At 36.0% G+C, this 20,458-nt stretch overlaps 1 protein-coding gene across 4 annotated transcripts; it reads right to left on the reverse strand.

The window, feature by feature from the left end:
• Positions 1-1,973: 1,973 nt before the first annotated feature.
• On the reverse strand, positions 1,974-10,948 carry LOC106064876 (uncharacterized). 4 transcript variants are annotated; one of them, XM_013223514.2, is made up of 4 exons: positions 10,915-10,948; positions 6,472-6,506; positions 4,415-5,364; positions 1,974-3,605 (listed from the first exon to the last, which is right to left on the reverse strand). In XM_013223514.2, exons 2-4 carry the CDS (start codon positions 6,480-6,482, stop codon positions 3,385-3,387), a joined length of 1,182 nt encoding a protein of 393 aa, XP_013078968.2. In that variant the 5' UTR covers positions 6,483-6,506; positions 10,915-10,948; the 3' UTR covers positions 1,974-3,384. The 4 variants fall into 4 exon arrangements, with proteins under 4 accessions (XP_013078968.2, XP_013078966.2, XP_013078967.2 ...); XM_013223512.2 differs by having other exon boundaries at positions 6,472-6,510; XM_013223513.2 differs by lacking the exon at positions 10,915-10,948 and adding an exon at positions 6,980-7,285.
• Positions 10,949-20,458: the final 9,510 nt, after the last annotated feature.

Below are 20,458 nucleotides of genomic sequence, written 5' to 3' on the forward strand. Positions count from 1 at the left end.
ATCTTTAAAAATAAAATCATTTACTAAACCATAAGACTGATGAATTATGAAAAGTTTACTGAATTATATAAAAAAAATGTTAAAATACATATATTGCCACTTTTTCTATATTTTGGCTGAATTATAATAATTTTCACATACATGTAAATAAAGACAGCAGCTGAGCCAATGGTAGAAATATATAATATATTATAATACATTTTAACAACACAAAACAGTGACTTCTTTTCAACTGAAACATTTACAAGTCAAGAGGATGTCAAACAGGACCAATTTTAAGACTGTACAGTGGTCTGTGGCACAGCTTGCACAACTTATTTTACTGACACATCTAGTTCCTGCATTTCCTGTGGCATAATTACATAATTAGTTTATGATACAGTTTAATTGGCACAAAAAGTGCCACATAGTTTCTCTGGCAAAAGTAGTTCTAGATATATTTTCTATGGCAAAACTAGCTCCTGATAGAGTTTCACTGGCTTAACGCTCCAGTGTGAATTATTTTCATCAAACCCATTGAGTTTTGCTTACGAAAAAAATCTGCAGGGTAGTTAGAGTTACTAAGACTAATGTAACTTTTTTATTTTATTATATAATTTAACTAGTTCCTCATAATGGCACAACTTTGTTTTGATAGTTTTATAGGCAGAAATAGTTCTTGATACTGTATATATATATATATATATATATATATATATATATATATATATATATATATATATATATATATATATATATACCAAGTAGAATAAAAATGATAAAACATTCAACATAACTATACACACAGAAAATTCAGCCAAGGAGATATCAGCATAAAATAAACCCATCATAATTGATATTCAATTTTTAAAAATGCAATATTGCAATAGCAATTGTAAGAGCAACTTTTGTCGACTTTGAAAAAGCTTTTGATAGTGTCGACAGAGAATCTATCTGGACTGTAATGAGACATTATGGGATCCCCAATAAAATAATAACCATAATCAAGAACCTTTATGATGGTTTCACCTGCCAAGTAACCCACTGTGTCAAGCTGTCAGAGGAATTTCCAGTCACAACAGGAGTCAAACAGGGATGTCTTCTTTCACCACTCCTGTTCGTTCTAGTATTGGATTAGGTCACAAAAGAAGCCTACTCTAACGCAGGGAAAGGAATCCAATGGACTCTCACACAAAAGCTGGAAGATCTGGAATTTGCTGATGACATAGCCCTATTATCACACAGTCTACAGGATATGCAAGAAAAGGTCACAGCTTTAAGCGAAGTAGGAAAAAGAGTAGGCCTCAAAATAAACCACCAAAAAACTAAAGTACTTAAAGTAAACAATAAACAAATTGGAGACATAGTACTGGATTCTCAGACAATAGATCAAATAGAAAATTTTATATACCTTGGGAGTGTAGTCAGTATATCAGGTGGAACAGATGAAGACATTAAACGCCGTATAAATCTAGCGCGTCAGACATTTACACAGCTAAAACCAACCTGGAAATCTCAAACAAGACTAAACTAAGAATCTTTAACTCTAATGTCAAGGCTGTCCTTCTGTATGGTTCTGAAACATGGAGAACAACTGAAGCCACAACAAAAAAAATACAGACCTTCATCAACAGATGCCTGAGAAATATTCTTAAAATACACTGGTATGACAAAGTAGAAAACACCAAACTGTGGGAGATGAGTGGACAGAAAAATATAGAAGTGCAGATCTTAGAGAGGAAGTGGAGATGGATTGGTCACACCCTTAGAAAAGATACCAGAAGAGTGGAACCCCCAGGGAACAAGACGCAGAGGAAGACCAAAAAGAACATGGCGACGCAGTGTACTTGAAGAAGCAGAGAAGACCGGGAAGAGCTGGGACACCATCAAAAATCTAGCAAGAGACCGTGGAGAGTGGCATGTTTTTGTCACGAGGAAAGGAGTGATGATGATGATGATGAATTGTAAGAGCAATGAAATAAAAATACGAAAAATTTCAGCAGTATTTTATTCAGCAGGCTAAAAGACGCAACACAAATAAAACATAAAAAGGAGGTTCATAACTGCTATAGTCTATTGCAATTTTATACAGAATATTCATAGACTGCTTGGTGATTAAAATTATTTTATAACCGAATTTTTTTGTTAAATTAATGAAACAACTGGCAGCTTACTAAGCTATAAACTGTGCACTTGACAAACAATTTTGTAAGAATGTTTACAGAATTCTGACTACAAAAATTCTTGAAGGTCTAGAAAATTTTAGTAATTAGGCTTTATGGCTGACTTTTTAAACTCAATTTCAATGATATAGGTTCTGTAAGGTTGTTATTGCTGGAAGTGGTAATGGATTTAAACACTTCACTACCTAATAAATGATTCCAATGGCATATAAATATGCCTGAAATAGCCTCACTAACAACCAATACAACTCCAGTCATTCATATGTGGCTCAGGTATCGGGTCTGGAGGAACTGTTATCACTGACAGGAGAATAGAGAAAAGGCAAGTAACTGGTGCTTGAACCAGTCAGCTTCGGGCAGGCAGGGCTCATTAGCCCTGGCTGTGAGGGTAATATCATTACGGCCATATCTATTGCCCAGGCATTCATCTTATTTCTATGAAATGATCCATATTCACTTAGTGACTAAAAAAGGTCATACATACAATGAAAAAAAAAATACAGATATGTGAAGCTAAGTGCAGAAACAATTAATAAGGCATACATATTACATACATAAAGGCATTAGGAACCAAATTTTTTATGAGAGAAGTATTTAGTGAATTAAATATATAACAAAAATAAGGGACTGCATCAACCAGGGCACCAACCAGCGATCCCTGATACTGAAACTAAGCCTAGCAGTAAGGCAGTACTAAGCAAGCTAACTCGCATGCAATTACCCCTCCAGTAGTCTATGCTCACATGCCCCGCTTCCACCTTATCACACCCAGCTTCACTAACAATTTATAAGAGAGCCACACAGACAACAGTTATGCATAAATTAAAGGTAAGTTCAGTAAGAGATGTTGAATATATATATAATATATATATATATATATTCCCATCAGCAGCATATGTGCCACACTTCATGAGCTTCAGCTTTGATGTAAAAAAAGGAGGTCATTTAAATGGTCTAAGATTGTATAGTCCACATAACAACCATGTATATAAGAAAGTTCTGTTTGTCTTTACATAAAACAAAAAATACTGTTCATTGAATAAAATACACATATCTTGAATTATAGATTGTATAATAAATAGCAACATCTGTAAAAAGACATGCTCAGCAGTCTTGGTTATATCAACAATTAAAGCTTAACAATGTAATGCAGAGAAAGAAATAAAAATGACTCTATTAGGTTTAGCATTACTGTTGCGTCAAAAAGATGAGGAAGGTTAGTCTACGGCAGCTGATGAGGATGTGCTTGTTCATCGTCAATGCTGGAAAGGTCCACAGGCTCAAATGTGAGCAATCTGCGTATGATCTTATCCAGTCCGACATAGCTCAAGGTCTGAAGGTCCCTCTGGGAGACCCTGGGCTGGAAGACATAGAAGATGACACCCAGGACAAGACAGGTGAACATGAGGAACTCAATTCTGGTGTACTGCTCATGTGTGTTCACTGAAACAACACAAAAGAATTTAAATTTCCTACTACAATCATTATTATTTCTTGAAGTGATATATCTGTATCACTCCAAATTGAATTATTTTTTGGGGGGAGGAGGTCTTATTTCAACCCAGCAAAAAGAGCAAGGATTTTAAGATTTTATATAAATGTTCGACATAATAAAAATCATCAACTTTATTTGTTTTGTTTGTGTACTGCATTTCAACTCTATAACTAAAACTTTAAGACATTCACAATGGTTCATAAAATTTGTAATTTGAAAAAGAGATTGAAGCTGAATTTATATGAGAAGAAATCATTTGTTTAAAAGAAAGTAAACATCAACTTGCATGTTTTCTTCATATACAAAGCAATTCATGCCCATGATCTGTCAACAAATCCTCATTATACTTCCTCCTTTGAAATCTTAAAAGCTTGCATCCCCTTTCCAAAGTCCTCAAAACTTATCTTATGTTTGAGAGTTCACCTTAAATATCTATGAATCAAATTTTCCTGGGGAAAATGCCTTAAGACTTTTTTTTTTTAAACAAGCTGCATAGATTTCCAGAGACATGAGAGAAAGGTCAATAGAATTAAACCTGAAGTTATTAAAAGACTTAAAATTTTCTTTGCTTTGTAATTAAGAATTTAAAAGAACTAGCACACAATAAGGTTTAATTTTTTATTTTTTAAAACTGATTTTAGAAATGAAGCTAATAACTGCACTGAACAAAATATTTTAAAAGCCCTTACAGTCATTTCAAATTTTAATAACAGAGAGTCTTCAAAAAAAATGCAGTAGTTCACGTTCATATACTCACCAGGTTTTTGAGCATAAGTTGGAATCAGCGCTGAACTTGTGCTGTTATGGTGCTCATGGTAATCCTTCATGAACACATAGTGACCAAACACAATGAATACAATTGCAATTATAATGGCAAAGATGTCTGGCCGGTGATCAGAGGGAGTTATGATAACTGCTTCCACCAGTAAAGCCCACACCTGGAATAGGGAGAGCACCACAAGTGAATAACTCTTCAACATCTGAACAGTCACATAGGCCAGAACAGCAGACAAAGAACAAGTCACAAATCCACAGAGCACTGGGACTTGCAAAATGGATGAAACCTGGAAAAACATGATCATCAGAACCAAGATTGATGCTAGTGTAGCTGCTCCTATACTTCTTTTGTCTCGAAGCTTGAACTTCACATGCTCAGAGCTGATTAGATGTCTGAGCACAATGTTGCGCAGGATTAATGCGAATGCCGACAGAGCACAAATCAAGGAAGTCCTATCAGAGCTTAAGACTGTTGATGATTTGATGGACATGAATGTGCAACCAATGCCAATGGCCATCGTGCTGACCAAATTTGGCCATCTTGGAATAACTGATGTTACCAGCCATAGGGCCAACAAAGTAAGTAAAGGCTGGAAAAAGGCCATGCAGAGAGATGTTTCCAAACTGCCAAGACTGGCCAGGTAGTCATGCAGGAACAGATTCCCAGCATGGCAGAAGACTATGATAACCAGCGCTTCTTTATTGGGAAGGTCACCACGAACTGTTTCCACAGACAGAAGACTTAAGGTGGCCCAAATCTGAAACAAAGTCACCAAAGCTGTGAAGATGAGAAGCACAGATTCATTGCTGTCCTGGTAGGCTTCACGTAGAAGAGCTGCTTGTTCACGTGAGCTGGCGTTCAGGGCTAGAATGAGTGTTATGAAGAAACCAAGCAGAAGAGGCCCACTCAATGGTTTGTAATCATGAATGCTGCAAATAAACATATATACAGATGTATTATCTTATGAAATACAGACATAACTTCAAAAAAGAAGATAATTATGTCCTACACGTGTTTCTAGGTCAGTATAGTCATGCATGTTAATCAATAACTTAAATTCTGCCAAGTCATTGGTTTTCCTGGCTGACTCAGGCAACCAATTACATGATCCAATAGCAACAGGAAAGAAGGAGCATTTATGCAAAGTTGTCCTAGCATATGGAACAAGGAATGTGCCTTTATCTTTACAAGTGTCTTTCTGAGTATTATTTTTGTATTTGAAGATTATGGTTTAATTTTTTGTGTATAATTGCTACTTCGTCTTCTATCCAGAAGGGTTTCTAAATTTAGTGATTTTACTATTGGTGTTACTCTAATCAAATGGGAATATTTATATTTGTATTTCCACCAATAAATCAATCAATAAATAAGTCTCTAAATGTATTAGTAAAATAAAAGTAATTTGATTGTTGAAAAATGTATTTGAACAAACACAGGGCAAATATAAAAGATAACTTCTAATCCCATGAACAGCTTATCAAATCTTCCAAATAAGGTAGCAGGGCAAAAGTAGAAGAAAGATTTATATGCTGTAAAAGTAATCTAAATCTATTAATCAACAATGATAGAAAAAAGTGTGACAGAAAGTCAAGTCCCCCCTTACAGACCTTGAGATCTATAGGGCAGATGATCTAAATGTCATGTCAGGAAGGAGAGGTTCTAAAATATTAGCGATTGAACAATTGAGTAAAGTGTTAATTTTCTTCAAATTTTTTTTCTAAAGATTTAAAGTATGTAAACATAGCCTATTTCTTAAGCTGCCTAATACTGACTACTTAAAATGCATAAGATTAAGGGAACTTTATAAGGTCAGTTAAGTACTTCCCAAAATTGTTTTTTGTTTTACCAGAAGTACATAAAAAACAAATTGACTTTCAATATACGTCTAATTCACTGACCCCTTCCATTACAAATCTATGTCCATCAACACCTTTTATTATTCCAACACATCTCCTTTTCCTCTCCCCAATGCCCTTCTCTCAATGTTGGCACACTGTCCATGTTATTATAACGAAATAAATTTTAAAAGTACTTACTCATCTGCCATTTCTTGCTAAAGAATTCATATGACCTGCCTTGCCAATACGTGGAAGAAAAAAATAATAATAATTAACATTAAGTAAGCATGACAAAAGATATATGATAGATAATTGAGAGTTAAAACATTTAATTTTTTATAGCTTTCTTTTTCATTATCTTAAAAATACACTCCTTATTTGTAAGCATTTAATTTTTCAGAAAATAGTAATCATGGATTATCTAATGGTGATTGAATATAAGTTACTTGCTTAATTATTTTAGGAGTCTGGCCTTTATTTTAAAGAATGTGTTCACATGAAGTAGGTAAAAGAAATGAAATCAAAGACACTTATATTGACTATGAAATGTGATTTCTAAAAAGTTTTTATCTAGCCAGGCTTACACAATATCTTTATCTGCCATAAATCCATGTCTTATGTAATATTGATTGCCCATACAGTTAGTAATGACTAAAAGTAAGAAGACACTGATATAAGTATGATTAATTACAAGAGAGATTATTACCAATAAATATAGGTCTAAAAATTAAGCATGTCACATCAGGATACACATGCTTAACTTATTTAACAAATGAGAGTAAAAAAGGTTCTGTGTGCATGGAAGAGTTTCACTAGAGATTTTATTGCTGACATTGCAAAAATGTTTATGACTGAACAAAGAGTCAATACTAAGTTATAAACGTCAGCTCTAAGAAGATGACAAGCTATGAAATGTGGAGAATTATTTTTTTAAACAAAAGTTAAAGGTGAAGTCTATTGCTGTTCTCTTGTCATTGAGTAACTTTCTGATGTAATGTTTGAGTGAGCCTTTGAACACTTATTTACTATTATTATAACATTTTGTAATGTGTAATGCACAATTGTAAGACAAATTTCCTCAATGATAAAAAAAAAAGTATTATTATTATCATATCTCAAAAAATGTCAATAATGCTCAATACACAGTAAATGTAATAGAAAATAAAAATGCACCCCTACTTTTGTTAAAATGATTCTTTACATAGCACATAGAGCTAAGCTATAAAAAGATTTCATATTATTTACTGAAAGACTGTGTAGGATATTTTTGCTTTTGATGCATGGAAAAGCAATTAATTAAACAGGCTAGTATTGATTGTCATATCAACATGACTATGATAAGAAAGGCTCTTTTGGCTTAGTTTGAAATTGTTGATGTTGATACATACATGTATTTTTTATTATTTGAAAAAGAAACACATTTTATTTTACATGTAATACTATATAAACAATAGCCTAGCTTGTTGGGGAGAGAGGGTGGGGTACACAGGCATAAACCATATTGTCAGGTGACTTAATTCTCATGAAAGTTTTAAGAGATTGGATATGGGGATGAGGAAGTAAAGTAAAGTAAAGTTTCCCTTTCAGACCTTGTGGTCTATAGGGCAGATGATGTAAAGGTCATCTGTTTCTGTGGCCTACGGTTAACGAGGGTGTCATGTGGCCAGCACAATGACCAACCGCCTTTACTTTTCCCCAACTAATGTCAGGTACCCATTAGAGCTGGGTGAACTCAGAGGCGCCCGAAGATGCCGAGATTAAAAATCCCAGTCTTCACCAGGATTCGAACCCCGTTCCCCGGTTCGGAAGCCAAGCGCTTTACCGCTCAGCCACCGCGCCTCCGGGGTGAGGAAGTAAGAGGTAAATTATTATATTATGGTCAACCATTTCAAAAACCAACTCATATATATATACTAGTCGACCCACAGCGTAGCATATTTTGCCTTAGGCCAATGAAACCTATGCACACGCTGTGGGCTCTGTTCTTTCATAGGACCCGCACTAAATCTATGTGTAAATTATTTAATTAAACCATTTTATAACTTATATCAGATTTCCTGCGGCCTCCTGATTTACCAGGAGCTCCTGGAAATCTCCTGAAATTGCAAAATATACAAAAAAAAGTCCTGGAAATTTCCAGAAATTATTAAAATCTTTTGAAAACTCATACAAATCTCCTGAAATATATAGACAAAATTTGTCATTTTTTGGTGTCATTCAATATGGATAACACCAATCCTATGTGTGATAAAAAAAAAAAAAAAAAAAACGGCATTATGCAATACCCGTTATTATGGAATCTGGTGAAAGAAGTTTCTCGAGCCTCAAACTAATGAAGAATTACTTGAGGTCAACAATTCTCATATATAGATTGAAACATTTGAGAATTCTTGCTATTGAGCGTGATCTATGTCGAAAATAGAACTTTTATAATTTACTGTATGACTTCGCTACACACAAGGCTCGTAAAGTAATTCTGTACGTAGTAAAGAATGAATAAATGCAAAGACGAATTTATTTTCTAATATAAACTCTTAATTTTCACTTATTATCTGTATCCCTACCCAAACTTGGCCCTGCAAAATCTGTTTCGCATAGGGCCCCACAATTGTTAAGTCCGGCCCTGCTATTTAGTGACGGGTGAATACAGAGTAGATTACTTGTTCCCTCTCCCCTCTTTTTTTTTACGCTTAAATAACTTGGGGGTACTCAAGTCCAACTTGCAGAAATAAAAGAGGGATCTTTTCATGACTTCTTGGTCACAATGGTTAAGTCTAGCCATGCTATTTAGTGACGGGGCAATACTACTTGTTCTCCCCCACCACCTCATCTACAGCTCATTATTTATCCTATTAAAAATGGACCCTTGAATTATGTTTCAATTAACAAAATATTCCAATATGAATGTACAGGCCCTTACTACATTGCAAATACAACCGATTGGTTCCTTGAAAAGAAAAGATACCCAAACATATTTAGATTAAGGCATTGAGGATCACCGCGAAAATAAAAAAAATTTCGAAAAATAATATTTTTTAAAAAAGCTTATTTGTAAGTGATAAAGTTTTTTTCAATAGGCATGTTTGTAACTTTGTTTTGTTACAGAACTATAATTCAAAGCTCTACAAAAAAAATTTGGAAGTGGGAGAAGAAATTAAGTGGACCAATTAGATTCTTATTTATTTTTTTTGCATTTTTAGGATTCAATCATATATCGTGAGTTATAGTCCCAAATTTATTTATACAAATGAAAAATATCAGTATGAATAATGGTTAGAAAAAGGTGATTAGGAAAATAATATTTGGGTTTTAGAACTTATCGCAATTGTTACTCTTATACTAAAAATTTTGTATGAATTCTAAATTTTCCAAAAAAAAAGCCTTTCTTAAAATAATTCTATGTAAATCCTGCAATTACATAAACTCTATATCCATATTGGACTATTCTGTTTTGAAATTTCATGTTTTCATCTGGAAAGGGGATGGGGCAGTAGAATTGAAATGATTAATCCTTGCTCCTTTTTATAACTTCTGCTAATGATTGCATTTAGCATTAAAGAATAGTGGTAGGGCGACTCGATATAAGAATTTAATTTATAGCATATATATAGATCATATTAGTGACAGTTTTTTTTTAAATTGTGTAATTTCTTAACTAAAATACAAAAAAGAAAAAAGTATTGGTTTGTCCAATGGGCGGAGGGTGAGTGCATGTATCCCCCCTCTCATCTGGTACAACTTTTTTTCATTTAAATTAACTAATGATAAAATTTGAGATTAGTGTGTGTGTACAATATAATACAAATGGGTTCAAATATCAATATGTAGCTTATATTATATAATTAACTAATTTTGTTCACAAATTATGATTTCTCCATAAAAATAGGACCCCCCCCCCCCCCCACTCAGCGGACTAGAGTGAGGAGGGCAGTAGAAGCAATCACACACACCCCCCCCCCCCACCTCACAGAATTGGCCAAGATACCAGAAAGGTATCGACATAATATAAAATAAATTATATGACAATTCAACTAATTTCTACAAATAAATTGGACACCCCCCTCCGCACTCAAAAGTTAATGGTGGGGGGGGGGGGGGGGGGTGATTGGTGCCATTGCTACCTATCCACCCCACCAAATCTGCCAACATACAAAGGGAGGGGGGGGTGAAATAATCTAAAAATTGGTTGAAATATAAATGATTAATTAGTATATATATTATAAACATAACTAATAAATTCGTTTACAAAAATAATTGTTATTTCTTAACTAAAATTCGTCCGCCTCCAATCCCGTTGACCGAGTGGGGAGAGCGGCCGCCCCCCTGGATCTGCCAGTGACCAGTGTGGTAGTGGTAGTTAATTTTAACTTTACTTAGACGACTTAGTACTAGTGATTGTTAGTTAAGTTAGTATTGTCTGACTATTATATCATAGTATTACTTTTTTTTTAGTATTACTAGTATTAGTATTACTAGATCTAGTAACTAGATAGATCTATTAGATCTACTATATACTAATATAGTATTACTAGAGAGTAGAGTAAAACTGTTAAAGTTAACTTAACTTAAGAGTACAGACACAGATCTAAATCTAAATTCTAAGTATACTGTATAACTGTATTATACTAATTAGTAAATTACTTGTTTGAAGTTGTTCAGCAGATTTAATTTAATAAATTTAATTTAATATCTAGTCATCATCCTATGAACTACAACCATGCCTGGGACACAAGTGAAACACATATTAGAATACTATACGATAGATCTAGATCTATATTATATTCGTGTTTACATTGACTTGACTCAAGCGTACGTCATACATAGATCTATTACATACACATTATCACTGAAAAAATAGAGATCTACAGATCAAGATCTAAAAACTCTATATGGGTCAGTGGTCTAGCGCCTGTGATGCAGGAGAAAGTTTTGATAATTCAATTAGCCTACACCACCGACCTATATATATATATATATATATATATATATATATATATATATATATATATATATGAGAGAGAGAGAGAGAGAGAGAGAGAGAGAGAGAGTAATAACTAAAGGGAGGCAACTCAAGGAGGCAGGGATGTTTATTCACATGAAATCACAAATACATTATAACAACATCTAGATATATCTCTAGCACCGTCTTTTCACTTTTCACCGTCTAGTCTTGGGCGGAAATCCTTATCTCCTTCCCAGGGAGGGGGTTTGGGGGTTCAATCCCCCCCCCCCCGAAATGAAATCCCTTACCAGGGGGTTTTGAATTAAAAACCCACTACCAGGAGGTTTTGAGTTTAAACCCCCTACCAGGGTTTTTTTGCAAACCTCTTCTATAAAACAAAACAAACAAAAAATGCAAACGACAATCCCCAAATTCCAAAAGCACAGTTAAGATAGATTTTGATTTTAAACCCCCCTCCTAAATGTACGATAATCCCCCTCTTCAATACAAAAAATGCAAATTACACACTCAAAATTCTACGAGCGTATTATAGCCAAAGGGGTTTTGAGTTTAACCCCCCCCCCCTTTTTCAGTAGGGTTTGAAGCTTTAAAAAAATACCTCTTCAATATATATATAAGGCTATTTTTAAAAAAAGCAAATTACGCAATCAAATGTTATGAGCGAAGCTAAATGGGTTTAGACTCAGTTTTGAGTTAAAACCCCCCTTCAGTGGGGTTTGAAGGTAAAAAAAAAAACTCGTTAATATTAAAAACAAATCAAATTATATACTCCAGCGGGGTTTGAAGCTAAAAAAAAACATCTTCAATGTAAAAAAAAACAAAAAACATATTAGCTAGCCTACGCACTCAAAATGCTATGAGCGTTGCCAAAAGGGGTTTTAAGTTTAAACCCCTCTTCCGAGGGGTTGAATGCTAAAAAATACTTCTTCAATATAAAAAAAAAAAGCAAATTACACACTAAAATTATTTGAGCGTAGCCAAGCCAATTGGGGGTTTTGAGTTTAAACCCCTCTCCTACAGAAGGCTTTTAAAAAAAAATTAATACCCCTTCAGATGATTTTAAGTTCAAAGTCCCCCTACAAAGCGTTTTGAGGTGGAAAACCTCTATTTCCAATAGTATTTTAAAGCAAACTACTGTTATCAAATTCTATGACCGTAGCTAAATGGGGTTTTGAATTAAAAAAAAAAAAAACTTCAGAGATTTTTTAGTTTAAAACCCCCAACAGATGATTTTGACGATAAAATTTCACTTTTCGATATCAAATCTAAAGCAAACTACAGTCAATTAATTCCCATTGCTGAAATTGAAAATCACTAAATGTGGCTCAACAAAGATGGCTAAGTCAGATTTTAGGAGTTAGTTATAGAGATCGGGTCTAAAACAATAAAAATCCTATGCCGAACTGGGAGTCGATCCTTAGTAAGATTGTGACAGAGAGCGTCGCATGAGGTATAACGGAACATGTTCTCCTTTAAAATGAATTACGCATAATAAGAGTTGCAATGACATCCTAGTAGGCTACAACCTGGCGCCACACATTCATGGACGTCCTCAGAGGCTTCAGACGTTACCAGTGACAGATTTTTGTGGAAACAGCTTGACGGCTAATGCGCCGAACGGCGCGGGAGGGTCTAAGTCAGTGAGAATAGCACATTAGGTTTTTGAAATAAAACTTTTTAATAGTAGGAAAATGCACTGTAGATACCTCAGAATATGCATTTTGTTGGCTTTCAATACCAGAAATAGTGCTTGGCGGCGAGGCTCCGGAGACCCGCGCTGGGGAAGCTCCTAGCGCTCCCCCAGACCCCCTTGCTGGCGATGGCGTTGAGTCTACAATTTTTCCACTAACTCCAGGAAGAACCTATTCTAGGGCACAATAAACGTCTTCCGAAAGAATGAAGGGTCAGAATGTAATAAAGATTATGTACACACACATACATAGGCCTACATATCAAAAAAAAATTTCGCGGGAGTGGGGGCGGAAAAAATCCCCCAAACACCCCCCCCCCCGAAAAAAATCCTGGCTACGCCCATTTATAGGCCTATATATATATATATATATTTATATATATATATATATATATATATATATATATATATATATTAGTATAGTTCCATGATTAGGTCTTTGGCCTACACATGTAGGCTAACTGCCCTTGCAATTATAATGCTCAACGGAGCACTGTTTAGAACTGAGCCGAGATGTTTAGATAGATGGGAATTAAGCACCTTCCGCTCAAGTGACAAAAAGAAATAAATGCGATTTTAATGACTGAAAGAGAAAAGAAAGTGTCTTTCGTCCTGACTAGCAACTGTTTCTTGGGAGACAGTCACCGTGGATTAGGATCCACACTGAAGGTTGTTTTGTTGGTGCTGTATGGCGGGGGCGTCTGAAACGGAAATTGACAGGAGAGGTAGCCTATATAGGTGATACCAGAGATTGAACTGGACACTGCGGCGGAAACGAGCCCAAAATCTGTCAGCCGCTGTTAATTTGTGTTTGTCTTCTTCTAAACATCATTGTGATTTGTAAATAAACATCAAGGTCATCTTGTTTCAACTTCGTTTTGAGTTGCCTTCCTTAAAAGTAAAGTAACACTTTAAGACCTTGCAACCTATTGGACAGATGATGGGACGAGGTTAACGAATGTGTCGTTTGGCCAGCACAGCGACCAGCCGTCTTTACTTTTCCCCAAATAATATCATATATAGGCCTACCCATTAGAGCTGATTCGAGTTGCACCCTAAAAATCCAGAAATTCAAAACCCAACTTTTCGCTGGAATTCGAACCCGAGATCTCTAGACAGTGGCGTCGCAAGATCAAATTTGGTGTGGGCGAGTTGTATTTTGCGAGACCTTGTGAAACAAACAGATGCATCATGAGATCGCTCTAATAAGTAGCAATCATACATAAAACACTGAACCATAATCTTCAAATACAAAAACAAAATACTCTGAAAGACACAAAGATAAAGGCACATTCCTCGTCCCATATGCTAGGACAAATTTGTACAAATACTCCTTCTTCCCTAGTGCTATTAGAGCATGGAATGGGTTGCCTGAGCTAGCCAGGAAAACCAGTGACTTGGCAGAATTTAAGTCATTGATTAATATGCATGACTAAATGCATGACGCGTAGGACGTAATCATCTTCTTTTTTGAAGTAACGTCTGTATTATATAAGATAAGAAGATAAGATAATATTTTAAAACTATTAATTAGTTGTTTCATTTAATAGTACTCATTTAATATTGGAAAGCTTCTTATTGCTGATCTGTACCTTAAGGTCTAGTTAACAAAATAAGAATGACATTGTAGACTAAATATTATGGTAAATTTCTTTAAAGTTCTTTTTCTAATTTAACATTTTGGAAAAGCTGAATAACATCTTGAATATGAAATTAAGCAATCACTGTGTGTGGATAGTTGCTCCATATGTTGTTGTTTTTTTTATTTTAAGGCATTCACTTGACTTATTCTTGTAGACTCAGTGTGAAGCATAATTTTTCTTGTCCTCCGCATTAAAAGTCCCATTTGCGTCTTTTGATTTCCTGCTCTAAATGGTGTTTGCTGGGCTCTTTCCCACATAGTTAGAGATTTTGTTTGACCATTTAGCACCCACCATATGTCGTAAGCATTTGTTGGTGAATGCCTGGAGTTTCTCTGTTTTGATATTTGGTACTCTTCATGTCTCTATATGCGAGGCACTCGGACCGAGTGGCCTTGGGTGGTTGACCAAGTCACTTAATTACGTCTTGCGCACCTCTGTAAAAAAAGTTTTGCATGTTTCGGATGTTCCTTCAGAGTTAACGCTAGTTTACTTCCTTGTCCAAACCTCCCGCGTGACGACGGGGGACGGAAGCGGGCAGGGTTTGAACCCGGGACCATCAATAAATCCAAACGACAGTCCAGTGCGCAAACCGGACGACTGATTTGATTTTTGATTTTTGGATTTGAGGCACATCGGCACAATTTAGGCCATGTCGTGCCTGCAGTCCCTTAAGGACTACTCTCTCTCTAAACAACAAGGGCCAGATTCTATACAGTCATATAATTAAAATCAAGGTCTATTCACAGTTAAAATAGTAAAGGTAGTAAAAATTTAAATATTTGGTAAAAATCTAATGTAAATAGTGCATGTTCACAAATTCAGAAATCAGATCTTCGTAGATAGCCCCACTTCCCGAATAAAGCCCAGTACCTTCCCAGGGTCGACATTATTAAATAGTGTTTTTAGATTAGTGGCTCTAAAATATTTCGCCCTGACATCCTGGTATCTGGGGCAATCAACGAGGATATGTTCCACGGTGAGGCGAGAGTCACAGTACTCGCAAAGTGGGGGCTCCTCTCTCTTCAGTACAAAAGAGTGCGTGATGTAGGTGTGGCCAATCCTAAGTCTGGACATGGTTGCGCTACCACGCCTTGTCAGACCCTTAGATGTGGGCCGCCACCTGACATCCGCCACAATCTGCCTGAGTTTACTGTGAGTCTCAGCCTCCCATCGGTTCTGCCACTCTCGATAGGTGGCAGAGGCAATACTTTGTCTCAGGTCCGAGTAGGGAATTTGGGTTCCTGACACCGCTCTCTTTGCTTCTCTGTCTGCGGCTTCGTTTCCCTCAATGCCAACATGGGAGGGGACCCAGATGAAGGTGACATCCCTACGGTCGGCTGTTATTAGGTCCAACAGCTTCAGGCTCTTATGTACCAATGGGATGTCAGTCTTCATCCGCCCCAAAGCTTGAAATGCAGATTTGGAGTCGGAGCAGATTATAAATTTACTCCTTTCTGATGCTTTTACGGCCATAAGTGCAAGCAATATTGCGTGCAATTCGGCCGTAAAGATGGAGCAGCCATCGGGGAGTCTACGGGAGATTGTTTTGTTCCGAAAGGAGCAGGCACACGCGACCTTTCCCTCTATTTTGGATCCGTCTGTGTAGATGGTGCCACAATCTCCGTAGCTCTCCTGCAGTTCCCTAAAGTGGACTTGTAGTAAGCTTGGGTCTGTATTTCCTTTTTTGAAATTAAGGAGGGATAAATTTAATTTGGGTTTATTCATTAGCCAAGGAGGATTCTGAGGGGTTTCTATTTTAGAGATTTGGTCAATGGGTGGGGTTAAATTTTGGATGGGTTCTCTCATTCGAAGGCCCAACGGCTGTATGACGTTAGGCCTTCGATTGTATAATTCTACCTCTGTGGGGTTAAATATGGAGTCAAAAGCAGGGTTCGTGGGGTTGGATTTTAGCTTGACTATATACTGCATTGCAAGCTTTTTCATTCTTATATCCATGGGGAGTTCTCCAGCCTCCACATGGAGACTTGGGATAGGTGATGTACGAAACGCGCCGAGACAGAGACGCAGGGCAGCATTTTGTATTGGTTCCAGTATTTTTAGGTACGACTTCCTTGCTGCTCCATATATTATGGATCCGTAGTCTAGCTTGGATCGAATTAGACTCCGATAGAGCAGAAGCAAGGTATCTCTGTCAGCTCCCCAGTCCGTATGGCTGAGTACTCTTAGTATGTTTAATGACTTTTGGCATTTCTTCTTAAGTTCCTTAATGTGGGGGAGAAAATTAAATTTGGAATCTAAGGTGAGGCCTAAAAATTTTGTAGTTTTCACGACAGGGATCTTCTTTTTGTGTATAAATAGTTCAGGGTCTGGGTGGAGTCCCCTTAAATTACAAAAATGCATACTAACTGTTTTGGAGTCTGAGAATTTGAAACCATTATAGTTTGCCCAACCCTGAATTTTGTTTAAACATAACTGTAATTTCCTTTCTAAGGTGTTCATGTTTTTCCCATAAGTAAGAATGACAAAGTCATCAACATACAAAGAGCACTCTATGCCAGGGGACAGCGCATTTATGATGCTATTTATTTTAATGTTGAACAGGGTGACTGACAGAATGCTGTCCTGGGGTACACCCATTTCCTGGTCATGAGTGTCAGAAGCGGAGTTGCCCACTCGAACCTGAAATTTTCGATCTTTCAGGAATTCCTCCACAAAACGGGGGAGGTGTCCCTTAAGCCCCATAAGCGCCAGGTCACGTAGAATGCCATGTTTCCAGGTTGTGTCATAGGCCTTTTCTATATCGAAGAATACAGCTACTAGATGTTCTCTTCTGAGTAATGCATTTCTAATATAAGCTTCCAGCCTTACCAGGTGGTCAGTTGTTGTCCGCCCCCCCGGAATCCGCACTGGTAGTTTGAGATCACTTTATTCCTTTCCAGGTACCAGACCAGCCTACTGTTAATCATTCTTTCCATGGTTTTGCAGATGCAGCTTGTTAGTGCTATTGGTCGATAGTTAGGTGGGTCACAGCCGTCTCTTCCCGGTTCAAACCGGACGACCAGGCAGCACCTCTGTGCGGGGGTTTGGCTTAGGAATTAGATTATCTTCAACACTAAAGGAAAATCCGAAACATAAAGCAACATTTTTATGCTGGCTTTTTCACTGAATAGACTAAGTCCAAAAAAATGTGTTGTTAGAGGAAAGGCGTTTCATTGAAAGCTAGTGTTTATTATGTGTGAGTGTTTGGGGGGGGGCGTTTAATGCAGGCAGACGAGAAAACTAAAACTGGTGGTCTAAGAAGTGTTTGTACTTTGTACATACTCTTTATTAGGGGGGGGGGGGGGTTCAACCGTAGCATTGCACGGTTATTTGCTCGTGTGTATATATATATATATACGCTATTATTTATATATAGGCCTATAGCTGCCTGGACTTTTCTTTCGGTTGTCTCTCGATGGTCCCGGTTCATCAACTGCCCGCTGCAACATCCATGCAACATCTTACGTTAGATTCGGAATAAGACGTAAATAATCTTTAACTCCGAAGGAACATCCGAAACGTAAAACATTTTATGTGTAGGCGAAATGACGCTAAAGTAGGATCTGCACAGACCTGTGAGGTTTCTACGAGCTATAGGTCGAAACTGTCCAAAGGTCCCGACGTTGCAAGTCAGTATTAAGGTCGTGACGTCAGATCTGTAAAGTGGCAACGAGCAATTGGTCTAAACTGCACACAGGTTATGACGTCGCAGGTCAGTATTCAGGCCTTTGATTTAGTCACTGTCTTTTTTTTTCCATTGTTAAGAAACATGCATGATCTATTACAACTTACGACCTGCCTTGCCTAAGCTTATTACATAATTATTTATTTTCGTATTTTTGTTGTGAAGAAAAACATATTTTCTATCATTCTTTCACTTTGTTTTTGTTTATAAATTATCATAATTACGTTTAAAAAAAAGTATTTTTAACAGTTCGCAAAACAAAATATTCCACTAGATCTAAATCTATGCACATACAAAAACAAAACAAAACAAAAAAAGAAGAAGAAAAAGAAAGACTTTCAGACTACTTAGAAAAATTGAACAGAATCACAAACACATCAGCACAAAATGATAAGCTACATTTTTTACATGTGAACAACATCAACCCATTGAAGTCGACACAATATTCATTTCTTTTGACATTAGTTTTGCAACTCAAGGCTCATGGTCGGATCAACTATTGTCTTGGAGGGATCCAAGCAGATGTAATTTGTCGTGAATGATTAGCATAATAAAGGATGCTTTAGGTTTCTTAAAAGAGTGAGGAATATAACAGATGCATTGCATGTATGTATGTATGTGCACAAACATGTTTTACATATATTAAAATACATTTTTTGTTTAATAGTACATTTTTTAAAAACAAAACACTGCTTGACAGTGTAGATCCTGAGAAAGTTCTGGGTTTTGTCAGGGAAGTGGGACTGAGTGATAGAATCTGAGTTAATTATGTGGAAAAGTATATATATATAGAGACAGCTTATTAATAGCTTATTAACAAAAATGTTTAATGCTTGAATTATAAATAAACATTTTAATACTCAGATTGTAACTTGTATAGTTTTTTAACGTATCGCCTGTATTTACCAAGCAGAGGAAACAAGCTTTTAAAAAATTAAGGGCACGTCATAGCTTAAAATGTGCCCAAAATCAAATCTAATCATGGACTTCAAAAAATATTACGATGAGAACTTTATAAACTGAAATGGTATATATTTTATAGGAAAAAAAAACATAACTGATATAAATAAACAATTTCTAACATAACAAACAATATTATATTTGTTTAGGCAGTCAAGGAAAAGTACTGAAATATTTTTGGAATACTGCTGTTTCTATATCAAGTAAGATAGTTGTCCATTTTCATTTACAGACAAGATCATTCTATAAGCAGCTGCGCAGCAATATGACAAAACCAACATCTTTAAAAAAAAAATTATATGGGCGTTAGGTCACAATAAAGTAATAACAGTTGAAAAACGAACATCAACCAGTAATCTTCCCAAGCACCAACACAGTCTTAAAAAAAAAAAAAGCTGATAAAACTGAGTCTGATCTTTTGATGTTAGAGCTTACCATAACCACGACATGAAATACATTACACAAATCCTGGCCTTACATTTTTTTTTTTTGGTAATTCACCGAGACACCTCATCCCACCTCTCCCATTTTCTTCAGACCATCCCCTAAAGAGATGTAACCCTAAGATGAGGGTATGAACTAAAAGCATTAAGCAGTGTCATGTATGGGCATCTCCTAAATGACCTGAGATAAGAGTGATAACAATGTCTTCTAAAATGGACGACAACAACCCTGTTATCATGACTACCTTTTCACACTTAGACTTAAGAGAATAAAATTGTTATGTCATCCCTGAACTTACAGACCTTTTATCATCTAGCCTTCAAGGCCATCATGACATTTACAATGATTGCATTTCACTGGAGGCTAAGTGGCTTGACTATCTACCAAGGGGGCTTAAGTTCAAATCCAAACTTGACATGAGTTGTGTTTTCTGAGTGCCTAAAGGCAGCACAGAAACATTCCCCTAGATAACCCCCTTTCCTACAGGTTGACAAGAGATGATTGGACCATAGCGCACTGAGCATGCTATTGAACAAATGTATGATTTTATATATATATATAAATGTATATATATATATACAGTGCTTTTTTTGTAAAAATAAATAGGTGCCTGTACTCAGTAGTTCATTGCCTAACTTTTAACTACCGGTACTAAAAACTAATAATATACGTTAAAATACAAGAAAAGTAATATTTTTTTCAAACAGGTGCCGGTACGCCGTACCGGTGGGTACCGTCACAAAAAAAGCACTGTATATATATATATTTATTTATAGAAATAATAGTAATAGAATTAATAG

Source organism: Biomphalaria glabrata, chromosome 16 (assembly GCF_947242115.1).
Source record: "Biomphalaria glabrata chromosome 16, xgBioGlab47.1, whole genome shotgun sequence".
NCBI classification, from domain to species: Eukaryota; Metazoa; Mollusca; class Gastropoda; family Planorbidae; genus Biomphalaria; species Biomphalaria glabrata.

Excerpts from the sequence above, each read along its gene's own strand:
- LOC106064876 (XM_013223514.2), bottom strand. Across the intron at positions 3,606-4,414 it reads AACTTATGCTCAAAAACCTG|TGAACACACATGAGCAGTAC; the intron begins GTGAGTATATGA and ends GTGTTGTTTCAG.